The sequence below is a fragment of the Typopeltis vanoorti genome, chromosome 7, assembly GCF_054136105.1.
Source record: "Typopeltis vanoorti isolate ZY-2024b chromosome 7, IOZ_Tvanoo_1.0, whole genome shotgun sequence".
In the NCBI taxonomy this organism is placed as follows: domain Eukaryota; kingdom Metazoa; phylum Arthropoda; class Arachnida; order Uropygi; family Thelyphonidae; genus Typopeltis; species Typopeltis vanoorti.
Window position 1 is genome coordinate 63,186,278 of NC_143555.1, and position 22,188 is coordinate 63,208,465.

Here is a 22,188-nt window from a genome sequence, read left to right on the forward strand (position 1 = left end):
GGAATATAAATGACACATTAAATTTAATAACTATGGTAAACCTAGCATTTCTGATTATACTCAAGATACTTGACACAAAATAACTATAACAACATCTGTTCCTTACATCACACCAACTGGTATGAACGTAAATTTAAAGAAGCCTGTGAAATTCTAATCAACCACCCTAATCTCAATAATATGAATGCCTTATATTCAGCCCACATAATTTTTTTCTGACAGTTCATAATAATTAGGACAGTAATACTACAAGATCTTAGTCATAATTTGTTAATAAGAAACCTCAGGTCTTATTTTAAATACTGACTAGGCAACCACAATTGCTGTATCATTGAAGATACAGCAATAGTGGTATGGAAGGACAGAAGGGCTTCTATCCTTTCTTTCACGCTTACATGGTGATCAGAATACATTATGGAAAATTATGGAGACAGCTACCATGTTAGAGCAAAACTTTAATTTAATATAAACCAAAATGAACACTCGACGTTTTGACCTTGATATCAAAGTCATCATCTGGAGCATACACATATATACAGAGAAACAAGCTGCACTACAATCTACATGGTTTGATAAAGTTAGTGACCAACTGTTACAACAATTATTGGCCTGACCTCTGGTGAAAAAAAAAAAAAAAAAAAAAAAAAAAAAACCCTTTTACTACATCAAAACTAGAGTCCTATTATTATTCGCTATCTGGGGATCACCTAATTTTTAGAGACGCCTTTACTTATAAATCGGCTCTCAATAAGGGGGAGGAAGCTTAAGATTCCGGGGGGGATTTGCCTTGAGGGAGCAATTTGAGTCTCTGGGGATTAGTATTTTCTGGTGTGGCCTCTATCGGGGCCATGTCGGTGAATGCCCTTCACCTGGTTCTGCTCAGTGGTAGGGTGAGCCTGTCACTGAGTGGAATCAATGCTGTGTTGGACAGTCCTTCGGTCACTCATTTAGAGTGGTCTGGGGAATCGCCTCATTTTTAGAGATGCGCTTTACTTAAACAGTACCTGGTCTCTGAGGAGAACCAACCAGTTTGAAACAGCTGTCAGGCCAGTGAAACCTTATCAAAATGGACTAATAGAAAGTGAATATATAAACGCTTTGTGGTGCCTATGTTTTCTAAGTAGTCTTCACTAAGGCAACTCATGAATGCTAGTAGTGCATTCCTGTAAGCTCTCTAGTCAACTTATTTTTATGAAACTTTCATAGTTTCTACATTCAGCTTTAAAATAATGCTGGATCTAATATCCACTTTACTTATATAATAAATGAATTATTTTAGTTAGGGTTCGAGGAGATTTTCTGTGATCATGCTCAGTTTCATTTTATTGTCATTGCTGTCATCAAACGTCAGTGCTATTTCTATTGTCACTAGATATCTTCATTCTGCAGCTTTTGGGAGTGGATTATTCATTTTGTTGCAATAGTTTATTAAAATAATTATTTGAGCAAGAGTTTGAGCTGTGTTGAAATAATTTCTTACAGAAATTTCCTAATGATCATATCTGATCATAAAAGTGCCATCAATATTCAACAGAATATTTAAATTTCAGGTTTGTGCTTTTTCTCAGTAATGAAACAAAACCAATGTGGCTTTTAGGTGAGGAACGTTTAGCAATGATGCTATGAAACCTTCAGAAATGAAAGAACATTTAAAAAAAAAAAACAGCATAATGAAAAAAGTGACAAAGAACTTGATTATTTACCAGCCTGGTTGGTAAATAATCAAGTCAGCGTATCTGCTCTCCATCCAAAAGGCCGTGGGTTCGAATCCCGTGTGGGCATGAATGCTTGTGATTGTCTGTGAAAATACTAGTGGTGATGATGGGCAGTAGATAGTGTTGGTGGAGATGATGATGTTGATGATGATGGTAGTTGCGGTTCATTGTAGTTGGTGGATCGTGTGGTAAAGACAGAATTGTAGAGTAGGTGCCATCCCTCAACGAGTCTTTGGACTCCCTGGAGGTGTTACATAATAATAATTATTATTTCAAGACAATAAAGGAAAAAAATTTAAATCATACACCACTTATGCCCTTTATAAAATCATCTGCAGTACTGGCAGCTTGTGCTGGACTACAAGCATCATATCCTAATTGTAAAGAATGAAAAGCCACATACTCTTGGTGAAGAAATAATTCTGCCATCTATAATCAGATGGCAGAATTATTTTTAAAGAGTATTCCATTTAGTAATAATACAGTGAAACAGAAGATGGCAAATGATGTCCAAATAATATTTCCAGGATGGTCAAATAAAATGATGTCCAGGGTAAATATTTTACCCTGTTGAAGGGTAAATATTTTAATGTAATATGTAAGGTATTATGGTACAAGTAAAAAAGGAGTAACTGATTAATTGCTTTTTGCCAAATCTTTAAAAACTGACTCCAAAGGTGAAATAAGTTTTAGATGTGTGCAAGAGTATATTTTGAAAAGTATGACATTCCCTTTAGTAATATAATCATAATTATCACAGAATGGGTATAGTTGGTAAGTACAGAGGATTTTTAGCTTTATCTAAAAAAGAAAATTCTCAAGTGCAAACAGTACAAACAGGATACCCCATAGTACAGGGGGAGATATTGAATTCATGCATCAGCAACTTAGTGCAATGAGTGAAGGCTTAGTGATTATTATGGGGGATTTTAATTATGGTGATATCAATTGGAAGGAGGAAATATCACGTAGCAAAAAGGAAATGGAGTTCATACATCTGCTACGAGATAATTACTTGAAACAGCACGTAACTGAAGGGACACGTGGTGTGAGAGTGTTGGACCTGGTTATTGGTTCAGAGGTTATATGCATAAGTAAGGTGACCTCGTTACCTCCAGTTGGTGAAAGCGATCATGTGGTATTGACTTGGGAGGTTGCAAAATCTGTGGATTTTTCTATTAAGAAGGGGTATGTACGAAACTACAGGTTAGGCAATTATAACAAGCTTCGGAGTGAGCTTGCAGCCATCCCATGGCAGAACATATTGCAAGGGAAAGATGTTAGCAGTGCTTGGGATAAAATCAGCGGATATCTGAGGAAAGCAATATCAGATTGTGTCCCCATGGTCAGGAGGTCAAACAAGGCAGGCATTAGATGGATGAGCAGTAGTATCAAGCTTGAACTACAAAAAAAGAAAATGTTATGGAGAATTTACAAGGAGAAGGGCGATCAGGACACCCATGAGCAGTACAAGGCTCAAGCTAGGAAGGTTACCAGCATAGTAAGAAAAGCTAAATCAGATTATGAGAAGACCTTAGCCAAAGAGATCAAGGGTAATCCCAAAGAGTTCTTCCGCTATGTGGCAAGTAAGAGGAAGAATGACTTCGGAAGGATAACCTTAATGGGTGCTGATGGTATTGAGGTGACAAAATCAGATGTAATAGTCGAGTTACTGAGTGATCACTTCTCAAAAGTCTATCACCCAAGTGAGGATATCTCTATACCTATAGCAATACCTAATGTGAGAATTGAAGCTAAAGAATCAGAGGTATTAAATATATTGCGAAACTTAAATGCAAACACTGCGGTAGGCTTAGATGGAATATCAGCTCGGGTGTTGCGTGAATGTGCAAATGAATTGTCAACCCCTCTTACCTGGATATTTAATTTAAGTTTGAACTCTGGTATGGTCCCTAGGGAGTGGAAGTTAGGCAAAGTGGTTCCTTTGCATAAGGGTGGCTCTAAAACTGCAGTATTGAATTACAGACCAATCACCATCTCAGGAGTAGTGGTAAAAGTATTGGAAAAGTTGGTTAAAGACAAAATTCAAGAATGGGTGGATCAGGATATGATACTCTATAGAGGCCAACATGGTTTTGTTAAAGGTAGATCCTGCCTTAGCAATCTATTAACTATCCATAATAGAATAACATCAGAGTTGGACAAAGGAACTGGCTACACAGTGGTACTTCTGGATTTTGCTAAGGCTTTTGACAGGATACCCCATAGAACACTGTTACGCAAATTGGAGCAGATGGGAATGGATATTAAATTGGTGATATGGATAGGAGAATGGCTCAGGGAGAGATACCATAAGGTGGTGTATGGAGGAGCAGAGTCCAGAATGAGGCAGGTGACCAGTGGTGTGCCTCAGGGCTCTGTGCTTGGGCCAATGTTGTTTAATTTGTATATAAATGATATAGGAAACGGCTTAAAGGGAGATATTCAGTTGTTTGCTGATGATGCAAAGTTGTGTAGTGCAATAAAAAATCAAGCTGATGTTGAAAGTTTGCAGGAGGATTTAAATAAGCTGGTAAAATGGGCAAAAGAAAATGGATGTCAGTTCAATGTGGAAAAGTGTAAAGTCTTGCATTTTGGGATTAAAAGATTACCAGCTGTGTACTACATAGATGGAAAGGTACTCCAAGAGATTGATGAGGCTAGGGACTTAGGGGTATTGGTAGATATGGAGATGAAGTTCAGAGGACACATTGCTAAGGTGTCCAAGATTGCACATAGGATTACTTGGTTGTTGAGGAACACACTGACATCCAGAGATAAAGAGGTTATTATTCCCCTTTATAAAGCATTGATACTTCCACATTTGGATTACTGTGCTCAGGTCTGGTCACCTGGATTCCTTGGAGATGAGGAGGCTGTGGAGAGGGTTCAGAGAAGAGTGACCAAGTTGGTGAGTGATATAAAAAATGTTCCCTACGTTGATAGATTGAGAGCTTGTGGATTGCAGAGATTGGTTGATAGGCGAAGAAGAGGGGATATGATAGAAACATTCAAATTACTAAAAGGTTTTTATAGGATTGATGCAGGGGAAATGTTTCAGCTGTGTGATAGTGATGGAAGAACAAGAGGTCATCTCTGGAAATTAAAGAAGAGTGTGGTTAACAAAGGTGTCAGAACAAGGTTTTTTGCCTGGAGGGTGGTGAATGAGTGGAATTCATTGCCTGACTTTGTTGTGAGCTCTTCATCTGTAAATGAATTCAAGAAGAGATAGGACAGATATTGTTTTGCTAGTTTGGGTCTCCCGCGATGAGTCTACTGACTCCATGGAGATACCCGTAATAATAATAATAATAATAATACATTTTGTTTTACATAGGCATCTTGTTGCAAAAAACATAAGTGAAGAATTGAATGATGTTTTGCAAATTTGTATTAAGATAATAAATAAAATAAAAGTAAGTGCCCTTAACAGCTGATTGTTTGCTATGCTATGTGAAAAAAAAAAAATGATGAAAATTTGTACCAATTTCTTCTTCACCAACTTCAGTAAGATGGTTGTCAAAAGGTAACTGTTTGCAAAGGCTTGTAGAACTTTATAACTCAGTGGGGTAATTTCTATCCAAGTGCAATCAATCATTTGTTGTTAAATTTAGTCAGTGTATAAACCACCTATTTACCTTGCTATATATTTTCAAAATTCAATGAAGCACAAAAAAAAAATTGCAAGGCAAAGACATAACAATTACACAGAGTGGTAAAATTATTTTGGGATTTCAAGAAAAGTTAATGCTCTTCAAAACTTCACTAGGTCATAAAAATGTTCACTTCTTTCTAAATATGCCATGTTTAGAACAAGAAGGTGGAGGAAATTTTTCAGATGCCAACTTATTTATGTAGCTTACCTCAAATGCTTAAAAGAGGATTTTAAAAATAGATTCAAGGATCTCAAAGATAGGAAAGTTCTAGAATGGATTACGTTCCCATTTGATGCAGGAGTGATAGGAATGATTTGGATATGGATTTGCAAGAGAAAATTATTCGAATGAAGATGGACCTAGAATCTAAATCACAGCACTGAAAAGAAAGTTTCAGTGGATTTTGGACAAGTAAAAATATTACTGAAAACTACCCCAAACTGTATAAAACTGTTGATCCTTTATTAATGACCTTTCCAAGTTCATACATCATACAAACTGGATTTATCTATGCTGACAGTATTTTAAATAAGCAGAGAAATCAACTAGATCTTGAAAATAATGGAGACCTAAGATTAAAACTAATGAAACTCAGGAACCAAATATTTCCACTGTTCCAAAAGCACATCAACCTCATCCTTCACATTAGACATGGTAAGTACTAGTGTTCATTAACTTTTTTAACATGCATTGCAAATCACAATTGGATACATTATTTAAATTAAGGGGATATTAAATCCCACATTGTTTTAAATCCGAATAAGAAACTCAAAGATCGGAATCAAAGAGTTTCATGCCGAATATAGTGACTATAAACATATTTTTGAGTAATCTGATCGTAAACGTATTCCGATCTTTGAGTTGCTTATTCAGTTTTAAAACAATGTGGGATTTAATATCCCCTTAATTTAAATAATGTTTTACATCGCCGAAATGAAGCCTATTGGCTCTTTACTTTAAATAATTGGATACATTTTCTAAAAGAATTGTTTATAAAATATATTAACTTGAAACTTATTGTTCTTGGGAATCTTTGTTATTACTGATTTTTTACTTAAAGGGGGGGGAAGGTCTGACGAAAAAAGGTTCTGTCAAAAGCTTTTGTAAAATCTAAGCATACTACTGGGTATCCATCTTCTTGTCCAATGCACCTGTCACCTTACTGTAATAAGTAAGCAGATTACTAAAACATGACTTTCTTTAACAAATGGGTGAATGTGGCAGTCGTGTTTAGTTAGGCTAGAAATTGTGTTTTTAAATTTAAACATAGTGTGTTTTTTTGTTTCAAATTGTGCATCAGTTAGATACAAGTGTCCTTCAGTGGTGTTATTGTTTGGAACTGTGTTGTATATAGTGTGTTTTCGCTGAAATTTGTTTCACTACTTCAACGTGTAAAGATGGCGTCCAACAAGAAACGTACGTCAGCGGTGCGCAGGACTTCTACATGAAAGGCTAGCTCAGCGTTAGATTTTTCGCAATGGATGCATAGCGGAAACTGCTACATGTATGCGCCGAAGAATGTGAAGGATCTGTGGTCGGTCTGGCTAAATGAGAAGAATGAAAATGTCGACATATGTGAGAAGTGTCAGGATAGGCTAGAGCATTTAGGAACTGAAGCTGACATTGCGACCGTAGTGGAAGAACTTCGGCGGAGTTCATGAAAATGAAAATGACCTTCATCTTCTGCATGAGGAATTGGAAGTGCTCAGTAAGGAGATACTGGAAGTTAAAAATGAGTTTAATGTGTTAAACAGAGAAATTAGGACTATAGAGATTACTTTAGCTGAAGTAACTAGAACAAGATTACATATGGGTGAGTCTTTGGCAAATGATGCAGTAATAAATAGTATGGGAGTGATTGGGAGTCAACAAAATAAAACCACAAGAGGTCTAGAAGAAATGAGATGTCGTGAGAGTGAGGGGTGGGGGTAAGTAAAAGAGAGTTGAGTAATGAAACTGGGAGAGTCATGCTGAATAGCACAGAAAATGAGTCCAAGAGTGATGCTTGTGTGGACTTGAATGAAGTTAAGAGTGGTAAAATATATGGTGATTCTATGATTAAGGGTATGGAGAGTGGTATTCCTGAGGAGTGCCTGGCTGGTGGGACAATAGAAAGAGTTGCTTTAGCAATAAATAGAGGGCATGAAGCAGACAAGATGATAGTTATGGTGGGTACAAATAACCTGAGTGGTGGTATAAATCGAGTAGCAAAAGATTTAAGAACATTATTAGATATTGTGAAGAGGAAAAGTGTCAATGTGAGGATAGTGTGTGTATGTGTGCTGCCTAGTTTTGACAATTACGAATTAAGAAGACGAGCGATGATAATGAATGATATGATTGCAAGAATGTGCAAAAAAGAAGGTCTGGAATTTTTTGATGTCTGGAGCGTGTTTGAAGTAAAAAGACAGTTGTATGCTAGAGATGCACTGCATCTGAACATGGAAGGACATAAGCGATTCAAGAAGTTACTGTTTTCTGAACAAGTTGAAGTAATTGGGCAGGGAAACTAATATTGAAAAGATTGAGTGTAAGAGAGAGAAACTTTAGCAGTGATTGTATATTTATTGATCCTTATTCGCAGAATAAATTACTAAAGAGAGGGGATAAAAATCGGCATGAGACTACTGAAATTAGTGATTTGTATATCAGTTCTAAAGCTGGTACAAGAACTAGAGGGAATCTGCAATTTTCATATACCAATGCAAGAAGCATTCGAAATAAGAGAGAAGAATTTTTGGCATTAGTCAGTGCAATCTCACCAAAAGTTGTAGGCATTAGTGAAACTTGGCTGTCAACAGAAGATGTGGTCACTGCAATTGAATGTGATGGATACAGTATTTAGAGAAGATAGAACAAGGGGAGGACTACTGTTGATGATAGCTGATGTGCTGCAGCCAAAGAAAGTAGTATATCAAGATGATAGACATGTGAATGAGAGTTCATCTGAGGCAGTCTGGTGTGAAATAGTGACCAATGCAACCAAATATACAGTTGGATGCTGCTATAGGCCAGGGGGAGATATTGAATTCATGCATCAGCAAATTGGTACAAAGAGTGCAAGTTTAGTGATTATTATGGGGGATTTTAATGATGGTGATATCAATTGGAAGGAGGAAATATCACGTAGCAAAAAGGAAATGGAGTTCATACATCTTCTACGAGATAATTACTTGAAACAGCACATAACTGAAGGGACACGTGGTGTGAGAGTGTTGGACCTGGTTATTGGTTCAGAGGATATATGCATAAGTAAGGTGTCCTTGTTACCTCCAATGGATGAAAGCAGTCATGTGGTTGGACTTGGGAGGTTGCAAAATCTGTGGATTTTTCTGTTAAGAAGGGGGTATATACGGAACTGCAGGTTAGGCAATTATAACAAGCTTTGGAGTGAGCTTGCAGCCATCCCATGGCAGAACATATTGCAGGGGAAAGATGTTAGCAGTGCATCTGAGGAAAGCAATATCAGATTGTGTCCCCATGGTCAGGAAGACAAACAAGGCAGGCATTAGATGGATGAGCAGTAGTATCAAGCTTGATCTGCAAAAAAAGAAAATGTTATGGAAAATGTACAAGGAGAAATGTGATCAGTACGCCCATGAGCAGTACAAGGCTCAAGCTAGGAAGGTTACCAGCATAGTAAGAAAAGCTAAATCAGATTATGAGAAGACCTTAGCCAAAGAGATCAAGGGTAATCCCAAAGAGTTCTTCCCCTATGTGGCAAGTAAAAGGAAGAATGACTTCGGAAGGATAACTTTAGTGCGTGCTGATGGTATAGAGGTGACAAAATTAGATGTAATTGTCGAGTTACTGAGTGATCACTTTACAAAAGTCTATCATCCAAGTGAGGATATCTCTGTACCTGTAGCAATAACTAATGTGAGAATTGAAGTTAAGAAATCAGAGGTATTTAATATATTGCAAAATTTAAATGTGAACACTGCTGTAGATTTAGATGGAATATCAGCTCAGGTGTTGCGTGAATGTGCAAAGGAATTATCAACCCCTCTTACTCGGATATTTAATTTAAGTTTGAACTCTGGTATGGTCCACAGGGAGTGGCAATTAGGCAAAGTGGTTCCTTTGCATAAGGGTGACTCTAAAACTGTGGTATTTAATTACAGACCAATCACCATCTCAGGAGTTGTGGTAAAAGTATTGGAAAAGTTGGGTAAAGACAAAATTCAAGAATGGGTGGATCAGGATATGATACTCTATAGAGGCCAACATGGTTTTGTTAAAGGTAGATCCTACCTTAGCAATCTATTAACTTTTCTTTTCATAATAGAATGACATCTAAGTTGGACAAAGGAACTGGCTACACAGTGGTACTTCTGGATTTTGCTAAGGCTTTTGATAGGATACCCCATGGAACACTGTTACGCAATTTGGAGCAGATGGGAATGGATACTGAATTGGTGATATGGATAAGAGAATGGCTCAGGGAGAGATACCAGAAGGTAGTGTATGGAGTAGCCGAGTTCAGGATGAGGCAGATTACCAGTGGTGTGCCTCAGGGCTCTGTGCTTGGGCCATTGTTTTTTAATTTGTACATAAATGATATAGGAAATGGCTTAAAGGGAGATTCAGTTGTTTGCTGATGATGTAAAGTTGGGTAGCGCAATAAAAAATCAAGCTGATGTTGAAAATTTGCAGAATGATTTAAATAAGCTGGTAGGATGGGCAAAAGGTAATGGATGTCAGTTCAATGTGGAAAAGTGTAAAGTCATGCATTTTGGGATTAAAAGATTACCAGCTGTGTACTACATTGATAAAACAGTACTCCAAGAAATTGATGAGGCTAGGGACTTAGGGGTGTTAGTAGATAGGATGATGAAGTTCAGGGAACACATTGCTAAGGTGTCCAAGATTGCACATAGGATTACTTGTTGTTGAGGAACACACTAACATCCAGAGATAAAGAGGTTATTATTCCCCTTTATAAAGCATTGATACTTCCACTTTTGGATTACTGTGCTCAGGTCTGGTCACCTTGATTCCTTGGAGATGAGGAGGTTGTGGAGAGGGTTCAGAGGAGAGTGACTAAGTTGGTGAGTGATGTAAAAAATGCTCCCTACATTGATAGATTGAGAGCTTGTGGATTGCAGAGGTTGGTTGATAGGCATAAAGAGGGGATATGATAGAAACATTTAAATTACTGAAAGGTTTTTATAGGATTGATGCAGGGGAAATGTTTCAGCTGTGTGATAGTGATGGAAGAACAAGAGGTCATCCCTGGAATTTAAAGAAGAGTGCAGTTAACAAGGGTGTGAGAACAAGGTTTTTTGCCTGGAAGGTGGTGAATGAGTGGAATTCATTGCCTGACTTAGTTGTGAGCTCTTCATCTGTAAATGAATTCAAGAAGAGATATGACAGATATTGTTTTGCTAGTTTGGGTCTCCCGCGATGAGTCTACTGACTCCATCGAGATACCCCTAATAATAATAATGATGATGCATGCTGTCCATCAAAAAGAATACCACTGTTGCCAACCCAATTATGGATCCTGACACACAAGCCTATACTTTCAATCTTGAGTTTTCCGTTAAGTTTCTTTTAAAGCAATACAATATATACCCTTCCTTCCTTCTGCTCCTTGGAAACTTGATCCAATGTAAGACTCATATTAAACAAGTACGCCAAGTCAGATGTCAACTCCCTCGCACATTCCCCCAAAACCCATGGTGATATATCATCTGCTTCCACAGCCTTATTAACATCAAGTTTACTGAATTCTCATATACCTCTTGTTCATCAAAGTCAGTCACCCATGCTCCACTTACACTGCTCTCAACTCTGTTTGATGTCAACATTCAAAAGGAAGAAATATCTTTGACTGCTCATTCAATATCTCAACTACATCCTCTGCTGCAGTTATCCTTTTACCATTTTCTTCAATCAGTTTTCTTTTCTTATTATTCTTTTTATAATAATAATTATTCTTTTTTTCTGCTAGCTGCATATCAAACGAACTACTTAGTTTTTTTGGCTTCATTTTGCTTAATGATGCTCATACTGCACCATTGCTTCCCTTACCAACCGAATTACCCTCTTTGCCTGTTCTTTCTATGCCTCATGAACTGTTTATTACTACTCATCTTATGTTGCCACCATAATGCCTTCTTCCTCCATATTGCATGATTAATCTCTGCATCCATCCATTTCACACCTACCTTCTTTTTAAAATTTCTGACCCTTGGAATGCATTTAAACACTACTTCTACTTGATGGTTGTTGAATAGTATTGAAACAGCATTTACCTCCTTTTCATCCAACTCCTTATTCCATAATATAGATGAAAGCTGCCTCCTGATCTTTTTTATAATCACCAGCCTTGTGGTGCCTCATATATCCTTTTCTAACAGAAGTCCTCACATGGCTAGCAACCAACCAGGTAATCACTTCATAGTCACTCTTGCCAACCAGAGAGAGAGAGAGAGAGAGAGAGATTTGACATCTGATCTATAATGATGCCTTTGTTCAGGTGATCAAATCCAAGATCCTTAATTTTTGCATAGGCTCTATTGCATACTGCCTAAGGTAGATGTCCCTCAAAAACTCAAGAAATTCATTTTCTTTACTTCTAGATGCTCTCTCTGCATCCCATTCTATATACATCATAATTAAAATAATCCCAATGATCATTCTTTTCCAATCTGCTTGGCTAATTTGCATATACATTTCATGGTCACCACCCTTCTCATTACCAGGACTAAAGCAACATCTCATTCTATTTACCTCTATCTCACACCGTATCTCATACATACAAAGATTGAGTACGGAGAGATTAATGGTGAATAAACTGGAGGTATAAGAAGAATTATGTGAACTCATGTTAATAAGGTGAAAGTCATCAATCATATATCACTGCATATTTAAGGAAATTTCCAGGAGACTAACAGTATCCTTGTCCTGTTTATTAACAAAAGCCTAATAATAGAGATGTTAGTTTATTTTAACAGAATGATTACAACACAGAATGATAAGAAAATAATTCATATTTATTAACTTTGCTGATATTTTTTTGGCATTATATCCAGCAATCTTCAGAGCAAGCACAAGAACAGCTTGTCACAGTATACAAAACAACAACAATTTGTTATAACAGTGGGACAAGTTTTAAAAAAATGTAACAGACAGCATAAGGAACTAAAGTCCAAGTTGGTGCCATCTGTGTTGAAAAAAGAAAGAAAACAAGTATTAATTAAATATTAAAATGACTGTCTCCCAGATTTTTGGTAAATTAATACAGCCATAACTGTTGAAGTTTTGGGTGTTTTTTTTGTTTTTTTTAATGTGAATCCCACAAACAAAAAGCTGTTGGCCTATAGTACATTAATATTAGTACCATGGGTAGGCCAAGGTTAGATAATCTGGAAATCCTGCTTAAGCGATCAAACATTAAACTTTTTTGAAGTCACTTCAGACTTCCAATATACAGAATAGTGATCTCACACTATAATATTCAAAAAACATCCATGACTATGGTGGGAATTCAAACCAACAGCAGAGAGTGAGTACACCATTTCATCGGCCAAATGAGGCTGACAGGTACACAACTGGAGGAATTATCTAAGGAAGCAGAGGAGATAGGAACTTGAGGAGATGGTAGACAAAAATCTCAAATTTAGAAGTCACATTACTAGAAAACACAATAGATTATGCTGCTGAGGAAGAAACTGACATGCAATTTCACCTGACATAAAGTTATAGTTGTGGAAAGAGGGGTAAATAGTTCCACTGCATAAAGAGGATCCAAGACTACTGTTGCAAATTACCAACTGATCAGCATATCAGGAGTTGTTGTCAAGGTCTTGGAGAAAGTAGTCAAGGGAAAAATACAGGAATGGATTGATGAAAATGAGATACTGTATGGGGGACAGCATGGCTTTGTGAAGGGTAAATCATGCCTCAGTAACTTGCTCAAATTTTATAACACAGTGACGGATGAACTGGATAAGGGTAATGGGTTTACAGTGATACGGCTGGACCTGGCAAAGGCATTTGACAGGATACCACATGGAATTCTAATCCATAAACTTCAACATATGGGAATGGATATAGGGTTGGTAAGATGGATAGGTGGGTGGTTGATGGAGAGATATCAGAGAGTAGTTTATTCAGGAGTAGAGTCCAAAAGATGGTCTGTGACTAGTGGTGTGCCACAGGAGTCTGTTCTTGGACCACTGCTGTTTAATCTGTTCATTAACAATATAGGGAAGGAACTGAGAGGAATGGTTCATTTGTTCACAGATGATGCAAAGTTGGGTAGGGCAATAGTGAATGCAGAAGATGTCAATTAAATGTGACAAAATGTAAGGTTATGCATTTTGGGGTGAAAAGATTAGCAGCAGTATACCACATTGGTGGAACTGTACTCCAGGAGATTGATGAGGGCAGGGACTTGGGAGTGTTGGTGGATAGGGAGATGAAGTTTAGGGGACACATGGCAAAAGTGGCTAAATCAGCTCATCAACTCACTTGGTTGTTGAAAAATACTTTGACGAGCAGACAAGCAAGTTATTGTTCCTCTGTACCGAGCCTTGATAAGACTTCATCTTGACTACTGTGCCCAGATTTGGTCACCTAGGTTTCTTCTTGATGGGGAAGAGGTGGAGGGGATCCAGAGGCAAGCGACCAAGATGATAGAAGGTCTATGGAATGAACCTTATGAGAACAGGTTGAAGATTTGTGGGTTGCAGAAATTGGTTGATAGATGGAAAATGGGAGATATGATTGAGACATTCAAATTGCTAAAGGGGTTCTATAGGATTAATTCAGAGGATATTTTTGAGATCAGGACTGGTGGTGAGAGAACTAGGGGACATCTAAGGAAGCTGAGCAAGAGTGTGGTTAGCAAGCATGTTAGAGCTGAGATCTTTACTTTTAGAAAGGTAAACAAGTGGAATAAGCTGCTAGTCTGTTGTGGGTGCTATGACAGTGAGTGAGTTCAAGGCAAGGTAGGTATGATAGATACCGTGAGAATGTTGAATAGGTGTGTGGACATGATGTTTAGGGCTTCCCTTGATGAGTCTAAGGACTCCCTGGAGTCACCCGTAATAATAATAATAATAATAATAATAATAGTTCCACAAACAAGACTTTGATTAGATATATATTGACTATCTGTATGCAGATTTCACAAACTGGATTTTGAGGATATGAAGACTTTTAGGAAAGAATCAAGAGAAGATTAACTAATGGGGTGTTAGGTCTCTAGAATGTTAGGTATAAGGATAAATTATTATTATTATTATTATTATTTTCGGGCTACTCCAGGGAGTCCTTAGACTCATCGAGGGAGGCCCTAAACATCATGTCCACACAACTATATGACATTCTCACAGTATCTATCATACCTTGCCTTGAACTCGCTCACTGTCATAGCACCTACAACAGACTCTGGCAGCTTATTCCACTCATTTACCACTCTAAAAGTAAAGAACTCAGCTCCTACACCACTGCTAACCACACTCTTGCCCAGCTTCCATAGGTGTCCCCTAGTTCTCCCACCACCAGTCCTGATCTCAAAAATATCCACTGAATTAATCTTATAGAATCCTTTTAGCAATTTGAATGTCTCAATCATATCTCCCCATTTCCATCTATCAACCAGTTTCTGCAACGCACAAATCTTCAACTTGTTCTCATATGGTTCATTCCATAGACCTGCTATCATCTTAGTCACTCGCCTCTGGATCCTCTCCACCTCCTCCCCATCAAGAAGGAACCGAGGTGACCAAATCTGGGCACAGTAGTCAAGATGAGGTCTTATCAAGGCTCGGTACAGAGGTACAATAACTTGCTTGTCTCTGCTCGTTAAGGTATTTTTTAACAACCAAGTGAGTTGATGAGCTGATTTAGCCACTTTTGCCATGTGTCCCCTAAACTTCATCTCCCTATCCACCAACACTCCCAACTCCCTGCCCTCATCAATCTCCTGGAGTACAGTTCCACCAATGTGGTATACTGCTGCTAATCTTTTCACCCCAAAATGCATAACCTTACATTTTGTCACATTAAATTGACATCCATTCTCCTTAGCCCAGAACTCCAATCTATCTAAGTCATCCTGCAAGACTTTGACATCTTCTGCATTCACTATCGCGCTCCCCAACTTTGCATCATCAGCGAACAAATGAACTGTTCCACTTAGATCCTTCCCTATATCATTAATGAACAGATTAAACAGCAGTGGTTCAAGAACAGAACCCTGCGGCACCCCACTAGTCACAGGCCGTTTTTTGGACTCCACTCCTGAATAAACCACTCTTTGATATCTCTCCATCAACCACCCACCTATCCATCTCACCAACCCTATATCCATTCTCACATGTTGTAGTTTACGGATTAGAATTTCATGTGGTATCCTGTCAAACGCCTTTGCCAGGTCCAGCAGTATCACTGTAAACCCATTTCCCTTATCCAGTTCAGCCGTCACCTTGTTATAAAACTTGAGCAAGTTACTCAGGCATGATCTACCCTTTACAAAGCCATGCTGTACCCTGTACAGTATCTCATTTTCATCAATCCATTCCTGTATTTTTTCTCTTGACTACTTTCTCCAAGACCTTGACAACAACTCCTGATATGCTGATCGGTCGGTAATTTGCAACCATAGTCTTGGATCCTCCTTTATGCAGTGAAACTATTTTCCCCTCTTTCCACGCCTTTGGGACTAAACCAGACCCGAGACTCAGATTAAACAACATGGTCAAGGGCCCATGCCAGTATACCATCCAATCTCACAAATGTATTCACATTAAGGTTCTGTAATAGACTATTCACCTCCACTTCATTCATCACAATTCCCATATAAACTAATGGCTCCTTCATTTTTTCAATGTCACCACCTGGATGCTATACTTTTGCAAAGTGCACGCTCAGTACTCCACTATATCGACTGGTTCAGTGACCTCCTTACCATCGTCATTCCTTAAAATCATTTTGCCATGTACAGTTTTTTTCTTGCTTGCAGCATATTGAAAGAACTGTTTGGGATTCTCTTTTGCTTGCATAGCTAGTTTCCTTTCATAATCGGCTTTTGCTGTTTTTACCACACTCGTTACCCTTCTGGCCTGCACTTTATACCATTCGTGTGCCTGCAGGTCACCCCTTTCTTTAAATTCCCTCCACAGCTGTTTCTTTTTTTTGCAGCTCAATCTTAATGGTGTTATTCATCCATTTAACCCCTACTTGTTTTACTATTCGGACCCTAGGTATACAATCAGCCATAACCGCCTGTAAATGCTCCTTGACCACTTCCAATGCTCTATCGACGTCCAGCCCTTGCAGTTGTACATGCCATGGCACTGATCCAAGCAATCTCCTAAGCTTGTCATACTTGCCAGCACGGTAATTCCACATATACCCTGTCTTAATCAAAAATTCCACACCTTTAGCCACCTCCCAGGTCAAGTGACCTTATGATCACTCTCACCAATAGGTGGCAACATGGTCATATTCATTACAGTCAAATTGTGAGATGCTATTACCAGGTCAAGCACTCTCACATCCCTAGTATTTTCAATTACATGCTGTCTCAGATTGTTATCCCTTAATAAATGAATAAAATCCATTGCCTTCCTCACATGTGTCCTCTCCTCCTTCCAATCAATGTTACCATAATTAAAATCCCCCATAATAATTACCCTCCTTCCACTCATTTCATCAATTTGTTTATGCATACTATCTCCACCATCTATTCCATCACCTGGTCTATAGCAGCACCCAACTGTATATTTTATTCTGCCAGTCTCAATCTCACACCAAATAGCATCAAATGAGCTCCTTTCACTATCCTGCAATACAACTTCAATTCTCCTTGGCTGCAGTTCATCAGCTATCATCAATAATACCCCTCCCCCCATTTTATTCTCTCTGTCCCTCCTAAACACACTATAACCTATACATTCTATCCCACTAACTATATCATCTTTCGTCAGCCATGTTTCACTAATGCCAATAACCTGTGGCCAGGAAGAGCCAATCAAGGTCAAAAATTCTTCCTTCTTGTTCCTAATACCCCTGGCATTAGTATACATGAAATGCAGTGATCCCTTTGTCCCACCCCTATCTTGATGCTTTATTCTAAATGTCCCATTCCCATTTTTTGTCCTTAGTGCTGGCTCAGATACATTATATACATTTTTACACTCAACTGTCTCACTGGTGTCTGCATATCCACCCCCCCCCCCATCCTTGGTAGTTCTAGTTTCCCTGGTTCTGCACAACATCCATTCTCACTTCATTCAGCAACACTTTTTCCAGTCTTCGCACACCAAGTCCATTCAAATGCAGTCCATCCATCTTGTATAAGTCCTTTCGCCCATCAAACTCATTCCACACGTCCACGAATTCCACACCACACCGTCTGCATAACCTGTGCATAATGTCATTTGCGATTATGGCCCTCCTTCTAAACTCCTCTCTGTCATACCGTGGCAACAGACTCACCATTCTAACTCTGTCACTCTTTTCTTTCGTTACCTTTAACAATACTTTCAAGTCTTCTCTCATAAAAAATTTATCACCTTTCAATTCATTCGTACCCGCCACAATTATTAATTCTTTCACCCTCTGTTTTTGCACTCTAATACTCTCACTTACATCCTTAAATTTCGCACCCGGTAAATATGATTTAGTTACACTCCCATCTATCACTCCTCTTAATAACAAGTCACCATACAACACTCTTTCCTGGTTATTTACGTTAGCCAAATCACTCTGGAAAGAGTTTTGCAGGTGCTCTAATTGCCGCTGCACATTTTGTATCACTGTGCGCAACCTAGCGATCTCACTTCCTACAAATAATTCCTTATTTTTTTTATCATTCAAACCATTCTCTCTCTCTCTCTGTATAGTTGCTCTCACTCTTTCTTAGATCACAGCTCTCATTGCCATCTTGTACATCGCAATTCCCTATCAAGCCACTATTTTCACTCACATTCTGGCTTTCTTCAACCATAGCTGTCTCACAACCTGACACATAATTCAACTCCTCACTTTGCTTACACTTTCTCCCACCACTATCACTTTCAATCCAAACTCCAGCCTCATTCGGGAATGCATACATTCCACACACATCACATTGGACAAATTCTCTCACATTATAGTTTTTGAACAATGGCATCGTATTTTTGGACACCATTATCTTACGTCGCATTGGCGCCATATTCAAATCTATGAAACGTATCATTAAATACTAAATTAAATAACGGAATTTACAGCAAAATCACACAGACACCACAAGCTACCAAAATTAGACAATATTACATTATGATTTTAACCTATATTCTAATTTTCATTCAAAATTATACTTAGCTTTCAGGAGCTCCCTGAAAACATGACCAACCGTCTGGCCTTCTAGCGGCCGTATACGATATATACGGCCGCCTTATATGTATTAGGTATAAGGATAAATTCAAGGAATTTATCCTTATACCTAACAGAGAGAGAGAGAGAGAGACAGAGATGCAGACCAAGAAGGAATTTCTGAAAGCTATGAGCACTGGAGTGATGGTTTTTTGCAAAGAACTTTGCACAGAGTTTGTGAGTAGAATGTACTGCTTCAGAGTATGATGAGGGTGAAAATAGTTAACAAGTTTAAGGCACATGATGAGCACTACATGCGACAATGAGGACCAATTATGATAAGCATTTGACTCCACAGCAGTCTTTTGATGATGAAAATAATCATCACTGGTGGAGAGGAGGAAAAGAAGTGATATGAGAGAGTTGGTAAAGGGATTTTATCAGATTAATCCAGAGAGGATTATAAAAAGAGTAAAAGGTGAGAGGGGAAGAAACAAAGGCCATCTCTAGAAGTTAGAGATGGCCTTTGTAAGAGTGTGATGAAGAGGGCTGTGAGGAATAGAATTTTTACATGGAAAACTGTGGGTGAATTGAATGCATTATCGAAATATGTTGTTAATGAAGGAAGTGTTAAGAATTTTAAGATTCAGTATGATATATATATATATGTTGTCAGTTGAATGAATCTCCTACAAGGAGTCTGCTAACTCCATGGAGGGTGTAATAATAATAAGAATTATAAGAATATAAATATTTTACACAAAGTCATATGGATAAGGTTGAAACTGTAATAATAATAAATATTGTTACCTACTTAATATTAATATATTTCTTCAAATGAATATTTATCTGCAGTCGTCTAGAAACCCTTAACACTGCTCCAGTTGACTGCAAAAAAAGATAAAAATATCATTAATTGGACACTAATGCAAACGAATATCTTCTTAGTGCAAATGCAACTTAAAAGCCGAATGTTGCATTGGCTTGGTTGGTCAAGCAGATAGCACACCTCTTCTCCAACCAATATGCCATAGATTCAAGTCCCATCATGGGGATGAGCTAGTAGAGCTTCAAGAGCTTGAAAGTTTTCACCATTTTTTTTTTTAAAGCATATAGTGTATATTATATTAGTTGTATGTTTCAATGCTCTTTAAAAATCTAGTGTAAGAAACTATTGCTATAGTAACAGTTTTTTATACTAGATTATTTACTAGAGTAAATTTTCCTTGTATTTACAAAGTCATATAGGATGGACTTTTCAGAAGCTTGTTATTACCTTGATGGACCTGTTTCACTCAGGATTTCTTCATGAGTGCAGGTCAGATCACAAAGATGCCTCCAATGATCTCGATCTTGAGCCCCTGTCTTCTATGTTATACCCATAGACTTCACTAGTGGATTTTCCCATCTTGTAGGTGGTCTTCCTAGTTTTATCTTTATTCTTGGTTGCCAGTTGAGTATTCTATATGTTCATCTGTTATCCCTGAGTCTGGCTAATGTGACCTGCCCATCTCATCTTGCTTTCATATACTGCAGTTACCACATCTTTTATGCAGGATCTCTTTCTTAGTTCCGTGTTTCTAACATGTTCCATTTTTGTTGATGTTACAAATCCTACGTTCTATTGCATGCTGAGTTATTCTGAGATTCTTTTCTTCTTTTCTTGTCATGTTCCATGTTTCTGATCCATATGTGAGTGATGGAAGACTGTCACTATTAAATAGTTTTTGCCTTTGCAGAGATGTCAAGATTTGGATCAGTAAGTGTTTCGTTTAGTCTGTTGAATGATAGCCATGCAGCTTTCTTTCTTTTTGCTAGTTCTTCAGATAAATCGTTATTCATTTTTATTGTTTGTCTTAAGTAATTGTAGGAGTCCACTTGTTCTATAGGGATGTTATTAATACACAGGTGATTGTCACTTGTGTAGATGTTTTTGATCCATTTTGTTTTTTCTAGATTCATTTCTATGCCTATCTTACTGCTGTTTGTGTATATTTTTTCACCCATTTATTCTAGGTCTTTTGGGTTGTGGGATATCAGTACTAGATCATGGCAAACATAAGGATTTGTATAATAAATTTAGTTTAATCCTTTATCCAAGTGTAAGCAAATAAATTTTGCACCTGAAAATATCTTCAGGCCTGAGGTAAGGTGGTGCAACACCAGGAAACTTCGAGCAAAGGTGGACCAAGCTTTCATCACTCCTTGTCTCAGTATCTCCCATAATGCAAAGCACATCTCCTTGCAGAATGTATACTGCCATTAATTAAGGGAAGGGCCACTACCCAGACTGGTTTCGACCCTTATTGAGGTCTCGCCAGTGGGAGGTAGACCCAAACGTGGAGATACTAAGGCAGAAGCAATAGGAGAGGTCATATTTACCTATACGAGTTGCCAACAGGTGTACCATCTCATTATTGAATTACTCTGGATTTAGAGAAAGATGTTGGAAGACCTCAATAAAGGTCGAAACCGATCTGGGTAGTGGCCCTTCCCTTAATGAATAGCAGTATACATGTCTGCAAGGAGATGTGCTTTGCATTATGGGAGATACTGAGACAAGGAGTGGTGAGAGCTTGGTCCACCTTTGCTCAGAGTTTCCTGGTGTTGCACCACCTTATCTCAGTCCTGAAGATATTTTCAGGTGCAAACTTTGTTTGCTTATACTTGGATAAAGGATTAAATTAAATTTATTATAGTCTAACCAAGTGCAAAATAAACTTCCAACATCTTTCTCTAAATTCAGAGTAATTCAATAATAAGGTGGTACACCTGTTGGCAACTCGTATAGGTAAATATGACCTCTCCTATTGCTTCTGCCTTGGTATCTCCACGTTTGGGTCTGCCCCCCCCCCCACTGACGAGACTTCAATAAAAATCAAAACCGGTGTGGCTCTGGCTCTGATTTTATTATTATTATTATTAGACACCTCCAGGGAGTCCAAAGACTCATCGAGGAAAGGCACCTACTCTACAACTCTGTCTCCACCGCTGTCCGCAACTACACCAATGCCATCTACTGCTGACACCACCGCTAATATTTCCAAAGACAATTTGAGAGGCTCTGCTTGGGGGTAGGTTTTTGCCTGTCTCTGAGTGGGGCCATCGCTGAGATTATGGCTCTGCTTAGTGGTGGGGTGAGCCTGCCATTGGGTAGAGCCAATGCTGAGGAGTTCTTCTCGGTGATGAGGTGAACCTGTCACTGAGTGGAACAATGCTGAGTTGGGCGATCTTTCAGGATCGACTTATTTTTAGAGCCCACTTAACCTATACAAAGGTCGAAACCAGTCTGGGTAGTGGCCCATCCCTTAATACATAGCAGTATGCATGTCCGCAAGGAGATGTGCTTTGCATTATGGGAGATACTGAGACAAGGAGTGATGAGAGCTTTGTCCACCTTTGCTCGGAGTTGCCTGGTATTGCACCACCTTACCTCAGTCCTGAAGATATTTTCAGGTGCAAACTTTGTTTGCTTACACTTGGATAAAGGATTAAACTAAATT

At 38.3% G+C, this 22,188-nt stretch overlaps 1 protein-coding gene across 1 annotated transcript in view; it reads right to left on the reverse strand.

Moving 5' to 3' along the window:
* Positions 1–22,188, reverse strand: part of LOC150104729 (lysosome membrane protein 2-like) — a 431,261-nt gene that overhangs the window by 68,271 nt on the left and 340,802 nt on the right. The window contains exon 10 of the mRNA XM_090395911.1: positions 19,500–19,573. Coding sequence (XP_090252037.1) covers positions 19,500–19,573 — 74 coding nt within the window. The remainder of the gene's footprint in view (positions 1–19,499; positions 19,574–22,188) is intronic.